At 37.8% G+C, this 20,098-nt stretch overlaps 1 protein-coding gene across 1 annotated transcript; it reads left to right on the top strand.

The window, feature by feature from the left end:
* The first annotated feature begins 4,966 nt into the window (after window positions 1-4,966).
* Window positions 4,967-19,998, top strand: itprid1 (ITPR interacting domain containing 1). Its single transcript, XM_081352018.1, has 18 exons — window positions 4,967-5,043; window positions 5,130-5,213; window positions 8,118-8,300; window positions 8,532-8,580; window positions 8,772-8,809; window positions 9,381-9,437; window positions 11,991-12,039; window positions 12,905-12,979; window positions 13,075-13,277; window positions 14,163-14,629; window positions 14,706-14,766; window positions 15,215-15,339; window positions 15,986-16,873; window positions 18,728-18,855; window positions 18,936-19,047; window positions 19,267-19,548; window positions 19,639-19,690; window positions 19,879-19,998. The coding sequence occupies exons 3-17, from the start codon at window positions 8,183-8,185 to the stop codon at window positions 19,684-19,686; spliced, it is 2,700 nt and encodes an 899-aa protein (XP_081208144.1). The 5' UTR covers window positions 4,967-5,043; window positions 5,130-5,213; window positions 8,118-8,182; the 3' UTR covers window positions 19,687-19,690; window positions 19,879-19,998.
* Window positions 19,999-20,098: the final 100 nt, after the last annotated feature.

Below are 20,098 nucleotides of genomic sequence, written 5' to 3'. Positions count from 1 at the left end.
GTCTAATCTAATCTACTATCATTTATATTTATTGAAATAAATTCATATCAAAAATTTTCACAGAAGAACTTCACCGGGGCATCAATAGTTCTAAAGTTCTCTTTTCTCATTAGAATTGCTGTAACATGCAACGGCATACAAGCCAAAACAAAATATGCCTTTGATGTAAAATATGAACTTGTGCCATGCTTGAAAACAAAGACTTGATGATCTGCTCAGTGCCGCTGATCCACACTGTTAAGTGATTTTAATTTCACTCTTGTACCAAGCCAATGCTATAGTCCAGGGACTAGTGGGAGGGGATGGGGGAAGTGTGTGTGTGTCAGTGGTGAGGATGCATCGTGCCAGAAATGTTGATGTGACTGTGATTTATGTCGGAATCGTGCCAAGTGTGTCCATCAGGGTGAACCCTCTCCGAGCCTCACCCTGTCCACATCTCTGACTCAGTCTCAACACGATTGCTTAAATCGGATCTGGTAAGAAGGTAGATGTGGTATAAAGTGATTTGGCACGGGTGAAGTCTTTGGCATGGGTTAAATGGGTCGTACCCTCTCTTTTGGTCCTGTGGAGGCACACATTGGACCGCCGTTGTCCTTTACAGTCTCCTGCAGTCCCTTGCTGTTGTTGCCCAGTCCAGATTAGGTTCTTCTGGCACATCTCACGCTGGGCTTCTTCCCAAAACCGCCTGGCATCTTCTTGCGAAGCAACCCTGAATGTTGCGATGTAAGGGCCATATTTGGCTCCTCATGAGACCAGAATGTGTTTTTGTCCACATTTAAATGAAAGAAAAGATCAACTTTTGTGATCCGGTTGATGTAGAAAATAAAAATAGAATCTGGAAAGAGTGCGTGTTTTTATAAATGTCCATTTTTACTTAGAAATGAGCACCAAATATTTGCTCGGTGACAAACTGGACACAGCCTAGATGTTTACTGGACTTTCTGCATGCACTCTATAGTTATTGTTACTTGAACGTTGCTGGAATGTTATGGAAATGTTATGCATTAGCATGGCCCCAGCTGCTTTTTTGCATGTCATTTCATCATTTGCCATCAGTGGTCTCTTCAGGCTCGTCTGATCATCTGCCCCGATGCAATGAGAAGCACTATAACAAATATTGGTTTGAAAATCTGCCTGTTTTGTCTTCACTCTTACCCAGAGAGAAAGCATCTCAGAACTTCATCTTTCATCTGCTTCCTGAATTCGTACATGCTTTCATTAGTTTTTGAGTCTTTAGCAGCTAATAAGACTAACTGTATTAGAGATGTTAATGATCCATGGCATCAAGAGAAAGATGACAGAAACGGCTAAAAACGTTTCTTTTAGAACAGAGATTTCTTTTTTTACTCCGCAAATCAGAAACAGACTGCGCGCTCATTAAAACACGCATTGGTCTCTGCAAAAGACACACCAACACTTAGAAGTGTGATTCCACACAAACACACACAATTTGATTCAGATTTGTCCCATTTAGCGCAACCCGTATATTGTTCCTCTAGTGCTAAAACCCATCTGGCTCTGGTTGTTTTTATTATGATGTACCCAATTTAACCCCAGTTGGTACCAGTGCAAGAATCCTCATGCTGGAGCCATTTTGGACCGCGTACTGGACGGTTCACCCTCAGGAACGGACCTAAATGTCCTTGGTTTCAGCAGGCAGCTGTCCCCACTTAGACCCTAATTTAATCTCCACTCTCCGACCCTCTGAGGCTCCTGTGAATGTTCTGGAAAACAGACCCTGGCAACACGGACTCTCTCGCTCATTCAAACACACTCGCTCTCTGAAGGGATCCAGTGCTGATGTTTATTAGGAAGATATCTGGTATTTATGATATCACACACACACCTCTCTCTAATGTTATGATATGTATATCTTTCGTTTGTAATATCTACATTTTCCATAAACACTCATAAAACGACCCGGCCAGTGTTACGTAACAACGCCATTGTCATAGCTCTGCGTCTGTCGTTGCCTCCTCTGAAATGTTGTCCTGCTCTTGTTTTTAGGCTTTCTGAAGGCCCCATCTGGTCAGCCTGGTGGGGTTTGGATTAGTCATGGTCTGGACCCTGTGACCAACCGACAGCCTCTCGAGGGTCTGCGTAACCCACCCACAGACAGCCTGTAACAAACTCCGTCCAAAACCAGCCCAAGCACACAATGTCACATTCAGCCACCATCACCACCACCACCAATCACCATTCTGCAGAGATCAACACGTGACGGATGGAGTTCACACATAAAAGTTATTGTTAAGAATATGAAATTTTCATCCAACAATGTTGAATATTCCCTCTGAAGATTCAATACTCTACAAAAAAATGCATTCTGTAGGGTATTTCAATTAAGTCACTATCCGAAAGCTACTGTCGTTTTACATAACATCCCATCTTTAGACACCTTTTTAAAAGCAGCATAAATGTATCCTTCACTGACTATGATATCCCACAATCCTGTGTGCGGTCAAAAACAATTGATTATTAATCATGATATACATATTATTGATTATTAATAATATGTGTTTGGTTATTTCTAAAGCCCACTTGAATTTGTATTAAATCATTAGAAATTACATTGTCTTTTTGAAAGCATGTGTGAAACTTTCCTTGCTAAAACACTGTACAGTCTCTTTGAATATATATAAAATATTCTTTGTTCTAAAGCTTTCTTCTAACAATAACACTCCACATTCATGTCTTGATGTGGAAGCCAGAGTAATTGTAACAGATGTTGAATGATTAAATTAGCAGTTGCAGGCTGCTCAAATATTCATGTTGCGTTGCGAACGTGTACCATCACGAAGAAAACCCATCGAATACTACTTGATTATTCTAGGCTTTTGTTTTCTTCGCATACGGCACAAATCTCTTAAAGATATATTCTAGGTGAATATGTCTTGTTTTCTGCGAGGGCACTTGTGTGGGAGAAGGAGATGCGCCAATACAGCCATTTAAACCTCAGCATTTTATTCAGCTCTGAGATTCATGAAAGTTTAAGACACAGACTCTAAGTGATGTCATGGGAAGCCTCACACTATGAAGCGAAAGAGGGGAACTGCTCTTGTGCCCTGGAGCGGGACACTTCACACTCGCCTGCTCCAGATGTGCTCAGCGCCTGCTCCTGTCAGGATGTGTCAAATCCCACTCAGAATGTGCAAAGTCTGCATGGAAAGTCACTCAAGGACTTGAAATTCCTAAACATAAAGTAAGACAAATAAAAATAAGAGTATGAGACTTGATGTTTTTATGAGCAATATTAAGAACTTGTTTAACAGATCAGATACAGTGAACCCAGAAACTATTTAGACACCTAAGGCACATGCTAAAATTAAGGAATGTTATTGCATCAGATATAAAATATAAATACACACACACACTTTGTGTTTTCATGTTTTATAGGGACTTTCCATAGACATAATGATTTTTATACTGTACAAACTGTATATTCTATCCTTACACTAACTACCCCTAAACCAGGGTTTCTCAAACTCGGTCCTAGAGGACCACTGTCCTGCACAGTTTAGCTTCAACACTGATCAAACACACCTGAGCAAGCTAATCAATGTCTTCAGGATCACTAGAAACTCACAAACTGTGAAACTCACAAACTAAACTGTGCAGGACAGTGACCCTCCAGGACCGAGTTTGAGAAACCCTGCCCTAGACCCATCACAGAGAAAGAAAGAAAGAAAAAAAAAAAAAAAAAAAAAAAAATCAATATTATTTATAAGCTGTTTTCCTCATGGGGACCAAAAATGTCCCCACAAGGAAAAGGATTTCAAATACTGCCATCTTTGTGGGGACATTTTGTCCCCATAATGTAGGATTTAACAGGACACACACACACACACACACCAAAATAAAGACAGAAAGTCTTGTGACATTGTATGTGACACTTTAACCAACGTTATTGGACCACGTTCATATTTAATGTGATGAACTACACATGGTTACTCTGCTAGGACACCCGTGCAAACTTGAAGAGAACAGACTTCATACATCTGCTAAAAAGCACCAAAAAAGTCACTGAGCCTGTGTGGAGTGTTTGTTAGTAGATTTCTTCTTTTTTTTTTTTTTTTTACAAAATATGTTCTGATAACATTAAATAGGTGAAACAGTAAACAATACTTGTTTATGTGAAACTTTTAGACGTTATAATTTATATTATAACGTCTAAAAGTGATTGGGTTTCTTTGACAAAACATTCAAATAAACAGTGTTCTGCCACATCATAATGCAGCCCAATCTGTGCCAGTCACCTACCTAGTTGTTTATGAATAGTTTACTGGTCCATAGTGTGCACAGAATATTAATTCACACAGAGAAATGATCTAGTTTCCACCTTTTATCCTGGGGAAAAAAACTGCCGCACATTTTTATAGCTTAATTATGAGTGGTGGCATTCATTATTGAGAATGGAGGAATGGTTTTCCTATTTCTGACCTTTAGTGACATCTAGTGATTCATATACAGAACTGCAGTCAAGTCAAGTTGATATAACATTATATAGCCAACATTTAATAAAAGGGAAGTCTAAAGGGGACAGTTAAATAATAGGCTACACAACGCTAATAAATACATAGAAATACAATATACAATAACAATAATAATACATATCATAGGCTATAGTGAAATTCGCGCATTTTAAGTGTCTACATTTAAAAGTCTAAATTTGTACGCACACAACATAGACTACGAAGAACAATAAACAGAACGCACAATATATAGCCTAAATTTGCACTTTAAATTCTAGCCTAACCTTTAAAATTCATAAATAATCTCTCTTATAGCCTATGTGGATTGTTTGGTATGCAAACTCCTCCTCACACATTTACAGGTAAGAGGTTTCCTGTATTTATCAGTTCTGTGAAATTGCACAAACTTCCTATTAACGAACAGGTTAGGCAACAAATATCATGTTTCTGCATGCAGCAGCGCTCAAAAGCTGAAGCTCGATTCCTCTTTCAGTCTTCCATTTGTGAATATTCATCTGGATTAAAGCAGAGCTCGACGACCGCGCGTTCACACGTCGGCTTTGTGCTTCAGGTTGTTTTCCTTGCACTTTATTTGCATGCGCGTTCTGCTTTTTCCTCTTGATGTGGACCAAATAAGAACCGTGTTTCTGTTTTTAGCTCGGGTTGATATAGTGATAAGACACATTAAAGCAGGCGTGCTGTGGCAGCTGCTCAGTTTGGGTCTCCTCCGTTGAAGCGCAGGTGAGTGTGTGTGTGTGTGTGTGTGTGTGTACGTCTTTATATTTTGCTAACTTAATAGTCTTTGCTGATCATGATTGTTTAAAAATCGATATAAGTTCCAACATTTTCACACGTTTCGTGGTTTGTGCCTTATTTATTAGAATTTGTCTTACATTTTTGTTATGAACAATATGGATTGCGCTGTTTTCATTATACGTTATGTAAAAAGCAAGGTTGGTAGCAGTGGCGGATTTAGCAAATTGGGGGCCCAAGGCGAAGGTATATATGGGGCCCCCCATTCGATCTTTAAAATAGAACGAAAAAAATATTGTACCGACTGAATGGTAGGTAAAGCTAATCTACGGGGAAGTAAAGGTTGGAGAGGTGAAAAAAAACCTTCCCCTTTAAACCCTGCATACACTTATTTATACCAAAATGAAGATGGAAAGCAGAGAACACACAGACAGTAGCACTACACAAACTAATAGTTACGATGGAACCCAACAGAGAATAAGGTTTCAGATATCACCTGAAAAATCTTGCATCACAATAAGTTTTGTGATTGTCAAAACATTTTAGTAACTAAACAGAAACATGTTACAATGTTCACATGGTACAATTTCTGCTAAGCTAAATTTTTTTATTATTATTGCTTGACACAAATTTCACGATTTCAATTCAATTCTTGTGATTTGATTCAATATTGACTCATTTGGATAAATATTAGGTACACAAGATAGGCGTTAATTTCTCTCAAGAAAAAAAAACTCACATAATGCTGTAAACATACAGAGAGCCCTATCAGCTGGTAGTATTATTATTTAAGGTTAAAAATATCTCAAATTAAACATATCATTAAAGTTTTTATTGTAATAAAAATGCATTATAAGTAAAAATATATTAAATATGTATAGTACACATATTTAGCAAAATACTCTATATAGCTCTTTTTTTCTAGCCAACAAACCTGCTATAGCCTATATTATGGTCATTAATTGGCTTTCCTGAGGTAAATGTTATGTGACAATTGTTCTCCAGCTGTTTTATTGACCCCTTTCCGCTGTTGAAAAACACTGATTGATCAATATTATGTATAAGGAATTTCGCTAAGTTGAACTGTATCTTTCAACATTGTTCATTCGTTTTTATTTACTATTAGCTAGTTGAGATGATCGGGTCACGTCACATTTACAAGCGCCAAAACAGTATTTATAGTAACTTAAGTGAGTGAGAGGGGGTAAGAGGGACGAACTGGGGAGAAGTGCACTGCATTTGGATCTAAGCAAATCCACGTATATCCATGTGAGTGTGTTAACGTTATCCTCACCTAGAGCCACTTCACAGCTAGCAGCATGTTCATCGCTTTGGACATTGTTCTTCCTGTCTGTATCCCCAACAGTAGCCGTAAAAAAGTTTGTAATCTTTAGGCAGCGTTGCCAAATACTTATCAGTGTCTTTTCGCTTTTTTTTTTATTTGAGCCGCTTGGGAAACTTTTCATTTTCACGTTTAGACCTATGGTTTAGACTCATCTTGCTTCGTCTCTGTTTTTGTACTTCCCAGTCCTCCTGTCACACTGCGTGTTTATCTTTCGCGCCGCGCACAATTACGGGCTAGTCCATTTCATTGTGAAAGTAGGGGGTGTATGTGTAGGTACAGATGACCATTAACTGGAAATTTTAACAACTACTTCAACGTTTCAACGTATTTCTTAAGAATATTAATAAAATGTACCATGCTTTTGAAGCGTTCATGATGATAAGGGGCTTTTTCTTTTCTTTTTTTCTTTTCTTTTTTTGAGGTTGGTTGGGGGCCCCCCTACTACGACCGCTGGTAGGGGGCCCCAAGCAGCCGCCTACCTATGCCTCTATGTTAAGACCGCCACTGGTTGGTAGACATGTTTTGTGTGGGAAGAATTTGTTCAACGGTTTGTTTGACAGCATATTTATGACTATAATTATTGGGGTGCCCAGTCCTGTTCCTCGAGATCAACCTTCCATTAAATTTCATCTCCAGCCTATCAAACACACCTGAACCAGCTAAATGCGATCTTCAGGAACAGTATTGGGCATTATATCAATGTATTGAAAGGGAAAGTATTACATTTAAATATAATATACATATTAATATTAATATATACCTAAATAACCTGTCTATCAAGCTTTTTTTTAACCATCATTATACAAAGTTTGGGTAAAACAATTAAGTGTTTATTATGTCACCATTTAATATTAAATAAGACTCTTGTATTATTTAGATTTTACCCCTGGTTTTACATACAAGGCTTAAGCCTATCCTGGACTAAAATGTATGATTGAGCTGTTTTAACTGAAATAACTTTCACTGACATATCTTAAAATATATCAGTGCCATTGTTTTGTCTCAAGAATCAATATGCACACCAGTAATATTTAGTTTCTAAGGCATGTTTAGAAAAGCTACTTAAATGTCCTAATTGAACTAAGGCCTAATCCTGGATTAATTTAAACCCTGTCTGTGAAACCCGGCCTTAGTGTTTTAGTGCACATTTTGCAATGTTAATCCCGGCACGTAAGGCCCTACAACAAGGAAGCTTTAAATGACAGATACTGAATAACTGATCATTTATTCACCTCAAACAAAACTGAATCATAGTCACAAGTCTTCAAATATATGTGATGGTTTCAGGGATTCTCATTAGCTACATAAACCTGCAACCTTGTTAGATCAAATTACATCAAACTTGATATGTTTTGATTGCGCAATGGCCTTGTGGATTAGGAATGGTTTGCAGTGCACAGAAACGAACAGGTGTTTAGGAAAGTCCTATATATATAGGTAATTTAAATAATGTAGCATAATTGAATAATATGAATATAAATATGAAACCAAACACCTTTTTTCCCCTGACTCTCATCTTGGGAGTTAAATGTATTTGTTTCTTTTAGTGTTTGCCCATGAAGATGAGGTGTCTGCTCACTACCATGGCTGTTTTTTGAATGGAGTGGACCTCATGACCGCAGCGATGTCTACCAGTAAATCTGCAGCCAGAAGAGCTATTCTACAGACCTCGCGGGTTAGATGGAAGACGGATCAATGCGAGATCGTTCCGATTATCAATTCTGACACAAGTAAGTGCCAGAGATGTTTGCTTGTTAGATGTTAGTTTTTGTCAGTGTTGTTAAAATCGCATTTCCATGGATCACTCATGCATCTTCACAGAAAATGCAAAGCAGTGCAGTGAACACCCATGTAACCCTGGAGCTCTGTGATTCAGTGGATCATCCAGAACTCAGAGATACTTTTCTTTTTTTTTCTGTTTCTGGTGCAAGGTGAATGTTTCTCCTCTTTGTTTTGAACAGGGAAGTGTGATGAAGACAGTGTAGAGCGCTGGCTCACAACAATCTCAGAGTAAGAATCTCACAAGTGTTTATTTCTCCTTCATTGTGGCTTTATTTTGGGATAAATCCTCTCTCAAAGGGTTTCAGCTGTGCCATTGTGCGATCTGTTGATGTCATTTGAATTTCTTCCCACATTATATTCTTTAAAGCGTTTCCTCCTAGTGATGTGGTTACTAATACAGCTCGACTTCCTTGTTTAAGGGACGCTACGAGACCAGAGGTTGTCCTGGAGACGGAAGGTATGATTTTTGATACTCATTTGCAAGTATTGATAGTGTACGGGAGTTCCTTGTTTTTTTATTTATTTTTGACCTACCCTTTTGGTCTTTTTTCCCACGCACCTATCACCTGCAGGTGTGCGATGGTGATTGCCAATTGATTATTAATATTATAAAAATGTCATATCACTGAGTGATAATTCAAATAATAATTAATGTGTTGATTATGTTGAGAAAAGAATTGAGTAAATCCAGTTGGGTCTCACAAAAGTAACTGATTAAGTAGTGATCTGTAGTCTGATAGTTGCTGTCTATTCCAATTTAGTAGACTGTTTGATAAATGTGTCAAATGCTCAAAGTATAGAATGATCTTGTGAAAGCCCGTTTAACCCTGGAGCTCTAAATGTTCTGTTATGCTGGATATATCATTAATATACTGATATGATTCACAATGATTCAATTAGTCATTTATCTGTGATGGCTGACAGTGTGCTGGATTATACCATTATAATAGGTTTAGCAGGTGACTTATTTTTTCATTTTTGTAAGCTCTGTAAATACTTTATCGTAAAACACATTGCTTTGCTTTCAGTGAAGGCTATAAGGAGAAATGCAAGTGGAGAAGATGATCTGGCACTGGGAGTTGAAGGTAAGCATTCCCTGTTTTGTGTTGCTCGGATCGGTTAAACTAAATACGCGGCTGAAATGAGACATATACGCGATATGAATGAGTGACACTGTCTGGCGTCAAGGTTTGAGTTATTCTTCATAAAAATGTGGAGCATACAATGGCAGATGTGCGTCTGTTTCTTTGAATACATTGAACTATTCAGAAGGCCTGTGCTAACCCTGGATTTTAAACATGGCAAACCTTTCCATACTTTCAAACACAAACACTGGCAAAGAGTGAGACAATCCAGTGCCTGCTGTCTTCTGCTTCAGGAAACTTCATCTGCTACTGTATTGTTTCCAGTTACACAGAAAAGATAAGGAGTAGATAAAGCAGAGAAAGACGTGCTCTTTACTTTAACATGATTTACGCAAGTACGACATGTTCGTGGATCAACCTCCATATAGGTCTGTGAAGAAAACCGCCCTATCAGATCAACGAATCCTATCAGATGTTAGAGTTAGCTTTTGGGGGCCTAAAACATTTTCTTATCAAGTTCCCTTGATTTTCAAAGTTGGTTATGGTTATAGACACGCTGCAAATACGATTCTTAGATCAAGATAGTAATGCAGGAAAGATAACCCAAGATGTTGTGTTTTTGTTAACTTGCTATTCTGATACTATACTATACTTTCACAAATTCAAGTAATTCATCTTGGTGCAGCTTTCCTATATTTTTATTTTTAAGAGACGATAAATACATCAGGTGAGTTAGATGTATGCAGTTTTTAGTTTAAATAAGCCTACATGAAAATTGTATTTCGTAATTCAGTCCTAGTCACCCAGCATGCACTGGGGCATGAATAGTCACGGTTGCATTGTTTGACTGTTTGCTATTTTCATTTATGCAGTTTGTTAATTTTGTTACATTTAGCAACTTGATGTCGCGTGACAATCATGACTTGTTTGTTCCTGTACCTATAATGATCAGTTAGTTGATTTTTACCAAGTCTTGAGTTCTGCAGGCATTGAAACATTTTAAGAGTGTTCATGTGATGGGTATTCACATCTCAATAGTTTAAGACCACAGTCACTTTGCTCTTAATGACATGCACATAGAGAAAACAAGATACATACATGATAAAAAAATAAAAAAATGGATTATTTTGAACTTGAAAGTTAAAACAACTTAACTGTTACGTAATCTACATATTAATTATAATAATTGTTACATATTACATTACAGCAACTTGACATTAAGTTTAGTCAAGACATTTAGATTAAAGCTGCAGTCCGTAACTTTTTTGGGTTAAAGATTATCCAAAATAATTTTTTGAGCAAGTACATAACCAGCCAGTGTTCAAAACTATCTGCTGCAATTGCAGATTTCTAACAGAGATGGCAACAAAGAGGAAAAACTACGGACTGCAGCTTTAAGTAGATTAATTGCCTTTACTTTATAAGCGCTATACAAACACTGATGTTAATGCAAGTACATGTCCTACTATACACTAAGCCTTCCCATTCATGTTCCTCGTGTCTCTATAGGCACACACGAGGTGTTAGGAAAATTTGAAGAGGTTAACCTTGAGCTGACCTTTCACTTTAGACACCAGAGACGGTTACAGAAATCTCTTTTATGAAGTTAAGCTCTAGCATCTTCTGATGTTCTGTCATGTTCTAAGATTCTAGAGGTATTTTTCCCTAGAAATACTTTTCCAAAGATAAGATTAGAATCTTTGTCCACTCACATGGAAATGTATCTTTGGCTAAAATAGAACAAAATCTATTCAGACATTTACATTCTTGCTTGACTTCCTCATGCAGCAATTTAAGAATAAATGCAGAATACTATAAATAGTCAAATACAGTAGGATACAGTGACTGAAAATATAAGATACTGTACATTAGCATGCAATAAATTGCAATCCCAAATGCATTTGTTTGCTTGCTTGCCAGACATTCCTCATATCTGTTAACATTTCTGAATGTTCATATTCTCGTCGACCACCTATAGTTGTTTTCTTTCCACTCAGTGTGCTGTCTCTCTTCAGGGTTCTGTCTTTCTTCTTAGAGTTATGTTTTCTGTCCTGGGTTCTGTCTTCCTTTTCATAGTCACTTTGTAGGGAGTGTCTTGACTCTTGTCTGTTGTTGTTTGTCTCTCTTTTTTTTCTAAGAAAAGTTGGTTGCCTCCTATGAATTATATGAATTTCTTGTTCATGTTTAGTTGCGCTGTCAGACACTCCCTTTCTAGGGACTGAGGTGCTTTAGTTTCATAACACAGTTTCAATGAAAGGTACAGGACGGAATGGACTCTTTCTCTTCGGAATCAGCAGGGATTAAACAAAGATTCTGGTTTAGGAAAATAAGTTGGGCACTTTGGATCCGGGTCCTCTTTTAAGAAGACATTGGTGTGACCCTGACAACATGCTGAAGTCTTCTGTACAGTTGTTTATGAGAAGACAGGAACATCAAAACAACAATGAAGAATATTGACCTAATATAGTTACTGAACAGCGGTCTGGAGGGGTTTAATTGAAAACGCAGATGTTTTCCATCTTTAAATGAACTCTGTTTCTGTGTTTGATGCAGCATCTTTATATGGCAAACGCTCTCTCAAGAATGTTCAAGATATTTTGAGGTAAGAAGACATTTAATATTCACTGTGTTATTGAGCACTTTCCACTTGTAACTTGAATAACTTTGACTTGACAAAACTTGGATCTGAAAATCTTATACTATTTTGTTTAAATAAAAACTATCAAAACTAAATACAATTGTTTTCACACAATTCTATGGATATTCATTTTGGGATTTGCTAAAGATTATATTTAACAGTATTATTAAATTATTCATGTTTCAAACATTAACTTTAAGTGAGTGTTAGATAACAGCAAAGGTAATAAATCTAAACATAAAAATAGAATAAATGCACAATTTTAAATATCTATTATGGTACTGATATAATGTGTATTCCTAGTTATAAGTTTTGTCTTATTAATTTCAGAACATTTTTATTAAATTTAATAAAGAATTTAGAACTCTTTCTATTTTGTAACAGCACTGTCACCTATTCACTGTTCATTATATAGATATATACATTGTATATCAGTGTTACACCAATGTGTGGGAAATTGCCTGAAGTGGTACATTTGCTATATGAACATGTACTATGTACATGTGTTTATATATACTATAAATCAGACAAAGTACTTTTTTAAGTGTGTATATGTGCGTGATGTAGGCTTGTTCAGGCACCTGCCAGAAACCTAAGTCATATTTCCCATGCAAATGCTGATTTGTTGACATGCCACCACATGGGTTGCTGGGCTGGTTTGCATGAGGTGGAATGTCACTGATGGGGCAATGAGGCAGGAGAAAAACGATTCCAACCGGAAATGGGTGAGACGGAGAAAAGCATGAAGAAGGATTTGGATGTTTAGGAAGGGCTGGTCAGCAGTGTTTGGTTTCATTACTTGATGTTTGCTGATGTCATCCACTCACAGGTCATCTCTAGATTCACCTGGTCTGTCCAGGTGGAACAGTTTTGCATCGACTGTCTCGATACCATCCGATGTCAGGTCAGAATTTCTCAACCTCCTTCCCCACCTGTCATTCACTTTAAGACTTTGGTTTATTGATATTCATACTAATGTTGTTGTTGTTTTTTTTGTAGTGTAATGGACGTGTTGAACGTACTAAAAGATGACCCTGAAGAATTGTTGCTAGATTTGGGTTTTGGCACTGAGGAGCCCGACATCACTGGGAGAATCCCAGCCCGATTCCTCAATTACGAGTCCAGCGCTCGTGGCATTAGCTATCAGCTCTTTCTGGAAGCTCAACAGAACCGAATGGATGTTGAAAATCCGGATGTCAGGAGTAAGCAAGTTTCCTCAAGTTCACACAAAAATGGAATAATCAGTTATTTACTCAACCTCATATTGTTCCCAACCCGTTTGACTTTCTTTCTGCCGTGGAATTCTGAATAGGAATTTCCATGTCATTTCTGAATAATATCCAGGCCATTTGAAAATGAATGAAGATTGAGATTGAAAAAAGGGAGGGGGCGGGGGGAGCATCACAAAAGTAGCTACAGTATATGACTTGTTTTCGCTAGTCTTCTGAAGTCATTAGTTTTGTTTGAGAAACAAGCCTTAAAAGACTTGGAATATAGTGCACAAGCTAGACCACTTTTTAGATTATGCTTTTAAGGTGCTTTTTCATACTTTTTGAAGCTTCTAATTAATTGTAAAATCTTGGCCAAAATGTCAATTAAAATGTCTCTTTTTGTGTTCCATAGAAGAAATCTAGAAAGTCTTACATGGAGTGAATTAACCTTTTAAATATCCATTCTTCATATTCACACTCTCAAAAATAAAGGTCGAAGAAGAACCTTTAACATCCATGGAATCTTTTCAATGCACAAATGGTTCTTTTTTACTGTAAAAGGGTTTTTAGTATTATGAAATGTTCTACAAAGAAAACAAATGGTTATTTTAAGAACGGTTCACTGAAAGGTTCTTTGGGAAACCAAAATGGTTCTTCTTTGGCCTCACTGCAAAACGCCCCTTTGAAACCTTTATTTTTAAGAATTCATAGGTATTTAGGAGGTTGAAAGTGGTTTAAATATAATTTGTGAAACGGCAAAACTAAAAGTGACAGTCATTTCCTGTGAGGCTGCAATATGCTGAAAGTCTGATAAGGAGAGTTTTATGCAAGTCAAGAATCTTGAAGCTCTTTATCTCTCTTCCTTCCGGCGTTCAGATAGGTTCAGACAGCTCGAGGTTCTTCAACAGGTCACGACAACGTTCTCCTCTCTGGTTGCTGCTCAGGATGCAGACACATCTACAACTTCCCAGATGTCTGCAGAGGCCCGGGAGAGGAGAAAACGCATGGCCATGATTCTGCGTAGAGCCTCCAAAAAGAGCCTCAGACAAGCCCAAACGTCACAGAACCAGCACACCATCCCTACCGTGACCTCCTCAGCCCCATCCGGCCCAGAATCCACTGGCACACCAAAAGCAGATAAAAGGAACCCTTCAAAACGCACAAAGATGTCAGACAATAATCTCTTCCCTCTAAAAGAGGAGCAGAGTGTTCATTCGGATGCAGCTGAGCCGGTTCTGAACAGCCCGACAGCAAGAGGAACATCAGATCTTCAGAAACTCGACTTTGTCCCTTCAACTGAGGGAAGTCTGCAACGACCTATTGAATCTTTTGAGCTGGAAGAGGTATTAAGTCTGCAGTGATATCCTCTGTATGTACTTACACATTGCTCCTTTTCTAATGTTGATGGCTGTTTTCCAGATCCAGAGTTTTGATGAAGGAAGCATTCCTGGGAGCTGCAATGGCCCAGTGGATCCTGGAGGTGCATGTCTCTTTTTGTTTTAAAACCCTAAACCTGCATAGTAACATGCTCACAACCACTTAGAACACCTTAGCAACCACATAGCGACCCCCCTGAAATTGTAGTGGCGAGTTTTGTACAGGCTAACACCTGTACTACTTGCATACACAAACAAAGTTTCATTTGAGATGTTCCTTTTACTTCTTGAAAAGCGAACGTTTTTAAAGCCACTGTGGGTTCAAATAATTTACATGGAACCATTTCCATTTTTGATATTAGGCAAATGACTCATGAGATTGCTCAGTCATTTTCATGTGTGTAGTAGGTTACGTGCTGGACAGTTGATGTAATGTTCACCTCAGTTCTGTGGAAAAATTATCTTGTTTGTTTAGTCTGATCAAGAGGCTTTAGTGTCCTTCTGAACGCTTGTGATACGCGGCACATGCTAATGGCTCTTGGTTCCGTGTAGGTGAACGAATCGGGTCTTACGTGATGAGAACAAACAGCTGTCAGTCTGACAGCAGTGGCTTCCTAGAGGAGCCCTTCATACCTGCGCTGTCCCAGCAGAACAACCCTGGACCAGAGCTCATGAAGGTAAGACATGTTTCAGCTCGCTCTTTCTTTACATACTACTGAGGGTTCAAGCATCTGTATTAATGGTGGTGCCATCGAGTAGTTTTTATCTGCCATTGTGTTGCCCTCCACCAAGGACAGCAAGCCAATATGTTTATTTACTACTCCGTTCAAAGATTACATATGAACGTTACTGTATTTTTAGTCAAATAAATTCAGCCTTGGCAAGAGTATAAAAGACTACTTTTAAAACCATTTACTCCATTTAGTATTGCAAGTGGTGCATAAATTATTTGCAGAAGCTTTACCCAGTAAAGGTAGATGTAACCAATGTGTGGAAGTCATTTTTATTGGTCACATTGATCTATAAATGCAATATGATACTATTGTTTGAGGTACCTTGGTAAATTAATATGATAATCACTCCTAAGTACTTTACTTTTTTATAAGGGATGACATCCATACCAACCTACCAATATTGGCTGAAACCGTGCTGAGTTTTCTGACAACAGAGCGTTTATGAAACCTGTTTGGAAACAATATCTGTAGCTGTTGTATTCATTATTAGCAGGAATCACGAATTGGCCCTTTAAGGATATTTACCACATGCTTGGGTGTGTTCATGAATATTTGTTTGATTTCCTGTGATCTTTCTGCTTTTTTGCAGATGCTGAATGCAATATCACAAGATAGCACAGAAGGACAACAGAAGAGATCAGAAAAGCGAGAGGCGGAGGATCCCTCCACATATGAACAGAACTCTGAAATGCAGTCGAACCAAAAACACTCCCCTTCGACACACTCTGGAAAAACTGCAGACTCTGGAAATATATTTGACTCCGAGTCGGGAGAATTGAAGACAATAATGACTGAAAAAGAATACTCTTTGTCATCAGATATTGGTAAAGTTAGCAATAATGATGTTTACACTCTAGCATACTTTGTTCAAATGGATCCTGTTGGTTATCAGACTGAAATTCGTAACGGACCGCAAGGATCAGAAAGTCCAGGCCGAAGCGTTTATAGGGAAGGCATTTCCCTGTTTGAGGAACTGAAATCTGCTGAGACAAACTCACGCTTGTGTCCTACTGATCTGAGGACAGATGTTATGGAAAATGAGGTGGACAGCTTTACAAATCTCGAAGTGATGCAGGATTATCCGACCTCTACCCAGAGCAAAACCGTGACCTCTGATGATACTTCTGAACACAATTCCCCCACTGCGCTTAAACTTAGGAGAGAATCTTTCTCCAGGAGGTCCCGGTCTGACGTGGTCACGGATAATGACTCGGGAACAGCACAGACACCCACGCCGTTCACATCTGTGGACACATCTACTCCTCACTTGTGGAACTCTGTGGAATATTCTGGCGATCTTGGAGGTTTGCGCACGCGGTCGATATCTCTGGACACGGGACTGTCGTATGAGGAGGAGGATCACAAACTGCAGGGAGCATTGTGGGCAGGGACACAGCGATGTTTCCATTGCGGGTCTCAAATCAACTATGACACCAGCTGGGCAAAACCTCAACCTGAGCTGTCCTCCAGTCTGCCTGTAAGTAGAAGTTGTCTACAAATAATCATTATCCTACACTATGACAGACAGGTTTGAGGAAAATTCCCATTATGCTGTATATTGTACATTTTAAATAATTAGGAATGCTCAATATAGGTAACAAATTGATTATTGGTTAATATTACTTTTTAAAATTTTTATTATCATATCAATATTGGTAAGTATTGAATATTTAATTTTATAAAACGGATAGTTCCAGTCCTTGATTCTGACTGGTTGAGCCGCATTCGAAGCCGTTGTAAACAAACATACACCTGTGACCGCATAACATTAGTATTACTGCGCAACTGCCGTTTGTGATTCTTTGTTGCTGCATGTGTTGCTTAGCAACCACTTTGGAACTACATTGCTTGGCGGAGGAATAAATGTGTTTATGACGTTATATTTTTTGTTGCTGGTGTTTATTTTATGAATAAAATAAATATTAAAATTAATATTTTTATGGAGTAACCGTTTTATAAAAGCAGTAAGCCCCGCGAAGCCGTGTTTTACAGTGGATTTAGAACAGCTAAGGGGCGTTGTTAGATACGACGCGGAGTGTTATTATATTTATAATAACACTGTTAAATTGATTCTTTAGAAACAAGAATGTCCAGTTTTCATACTGTACATTAAAAGATGTGATGCCTAAATTTAATTGTAACATTTATAACTGTTTAATTTATTTACACTAAATTTTATGAATAGTTTACATTTTAATACCATTCATTTATTGATTATCAGCCTTAACGTACTGTAAATCATTATTGTCTTTTCGTTAACGGCTAGAATTATGTTCTTGGGTGTGTTCTTATGCATCAATGGTCTCATTCATGAAAATAATTCTTTGTTCATTAGAGATTGACTGATATTGTTTTTTTTTATAACCGATACTGATTCCAATTATGTGCATGTTTATGTGCCCGATAACCGATATGCTTTAATGAGTTTAACAAACAGGTAAGCTAAATGAAGCACAAAAATAATTCTAATAATTTAAACCATTTTAACATATAATGTTGCGTTCACAATACGTAGACAGTTTACAAATATAGTTCTGCGTAACCATTTTTGTAATATGTTGTTACACATAAATTTGTAGTGCTGTTTCATGAATGAGGCCCATTGTCTTTAAATGTGGTTTCACCAAGCTCATCCTGATTGATGTTGGAGGAGCTCCTCATTTATTTATTTATTTATTTCATTCTTTACCACTCTGAGTTTCCTCTGATTTTAAGAACAAATTAAGATTAAACATTTCTATTTTGGGAAAAACTCTTCTACCCCTTAAACATCTGAGATTAAAAGCTTTGTGCTCTGCTCATGTTTAATGAGGTTCATTTGAATTTGTATAGTTCATTTGCATGTGTAATGGAAAACAGTAGCGAACACTGACCACTTCAGAATCTTCACAGCATTTAAGTAGACACACACACAAAAACGTTTTGTGCACATCCTCGCTTACACTAATTTAAAAAATATATATTTTCCTTTCTCATTTTAAGTTAAATATTTTAAAGTTTTAGTAATTTTGTGTGTGTGTGTGTGTGTGTGTGTGTGTGTGTGTGTGTGTTTTTGTCCATATCATTTTTTATTAATTTATTTTTTTCTTGGTTTTAACTTTAATAACCCTGGTTGACCAGTTGGCTACCAGCTTATGGTACTAATGTCAACATGGTAGACCACCATGATCACATTTAACACTGGTGGATCGCTTTGGTTAAGATGTGCTGAACATGTTCTAACCCGCTTTCAGCAATAAACCAGCTGTTATGCTTCCTTTAAAGACCACATTTTTCCTGGTTATGGAATGTATCTCTCCCACCAACAATATCCTTCTCTTTCACTTTCCAGTACTCTCTGGATGAGCTTGAAGACATGGTGAAATGTTTGAGGAAGTTCCGAACAGTTCTGACAGACATTGAAACAAGACTAGAAGAGGAACAAGCATCCGTGCTCGGATCTCTGTCAGACTCCCACAGGTGAACTTTACTGTCATTATGGATATCTCACTGATTTTATAGTGTACTTTGCAGTGTTTAAAACTGAATTTGTGTTTTAGAGAGGAAGTGGAAGATGTTTTGAGACTACGAGCAGCTGTAAAACACGAAGCTGGGACGCTTGAAGAGCAGTTGTCCGATCTGGTGCATCACTATGATGGTAGCATCAAAATGGTATTTAATCTACTCATATACGCTAAATATATGGTTTATGGGAAATAAACTAGGGCTTGGGGCAAAAATGCCACAGAAATTGACAAAAATATTCCAAATATTTCAATATAGAGCAAAACTCTTTCACTTTGTTACCAACCAACATCCTTCAGCAGTGAAATGTATTGAATGGACAACAGAACAGCATTTGCTTTTATCCCTGTACTGTTATGCTTATAGAAGCTGAATCGGCTCATGGATGAACAGTCACAGCTGTGCACCCAACTGCGAATTACACCCTCTAATACACCCCGTTCAGAACCCACCTCGACCAGGAGTGTGGCTATTCAGTGCTGCCTGCTGCCCGTGACGTCCAGTCCACAGAGATGTGTCCATCATCACTGCACCTGTCATGGGAATCAGGGAGCAGCATGTCGAGATCCACGCCGGTTCCCTCGTCAAACCCAGTGGGAGGCCAATTGCAAACCAGACAGGCTGGACTTAGTAGCTTTTATTAAAAGTGTAAGAAATATCTTATACCCTCATCGGAATAATTGGATCTTACAATGGTTAAAATTCTAGTGTTGTTAACTGTGAACTTTTATCTTTCAGCTGAAAAATTCATTACAACATTCAATCAACAGTAACTCACTGGAATAAGAAGGTTTGCATTATTTTCAGTTCAGTTTCTGTTGACATTTTTCATGAGAAATTGTTAATGTCTATATCTGATCAAATTTACCTAAAAGACAAAATATTTGATGGGATCTGAAGCTAATTTGATTTTTTTTGTTTTAAATGCAGACAAAATACAAAATGGATAATTCTGATCTTTCCTTTGTTTTGTTGTAGTAATGCAGCCAATGCAGTGATGAAGACCTGAAGATCCTTATCAGTTTTTTGCAAATCACTTATAAAGTAAAGTGCTGACTCTTGAGTTCAGAACTAATAAAGAATCATGTATAAAATCATTATCGTGTGTCCAGATGAGTTTATATGTGTGTACGCACATCTGTTATGTAGCACAAGCCTCCTCCCAGTAGCCATACGCTCTCTTTCCCTCTCCTTCCTT

This window comes from Scardinius erythrophthalmus (assembly GCF_964197995.2).
Source record: "Scardinius erythrophthalmus genome assembly, chromosome: 22".
Lineage (NCBI taxonomy): Eukaryota > Metazoa > Chordata > Actinopteri > Cypriniformes > Leuciscidae > Scardinius > Scardinius erythrophthalmus.
Note: the sequence above shows the minus strand (reverse complement) of the source record. Positions and strands in the feature narration are given on the sequence as shown.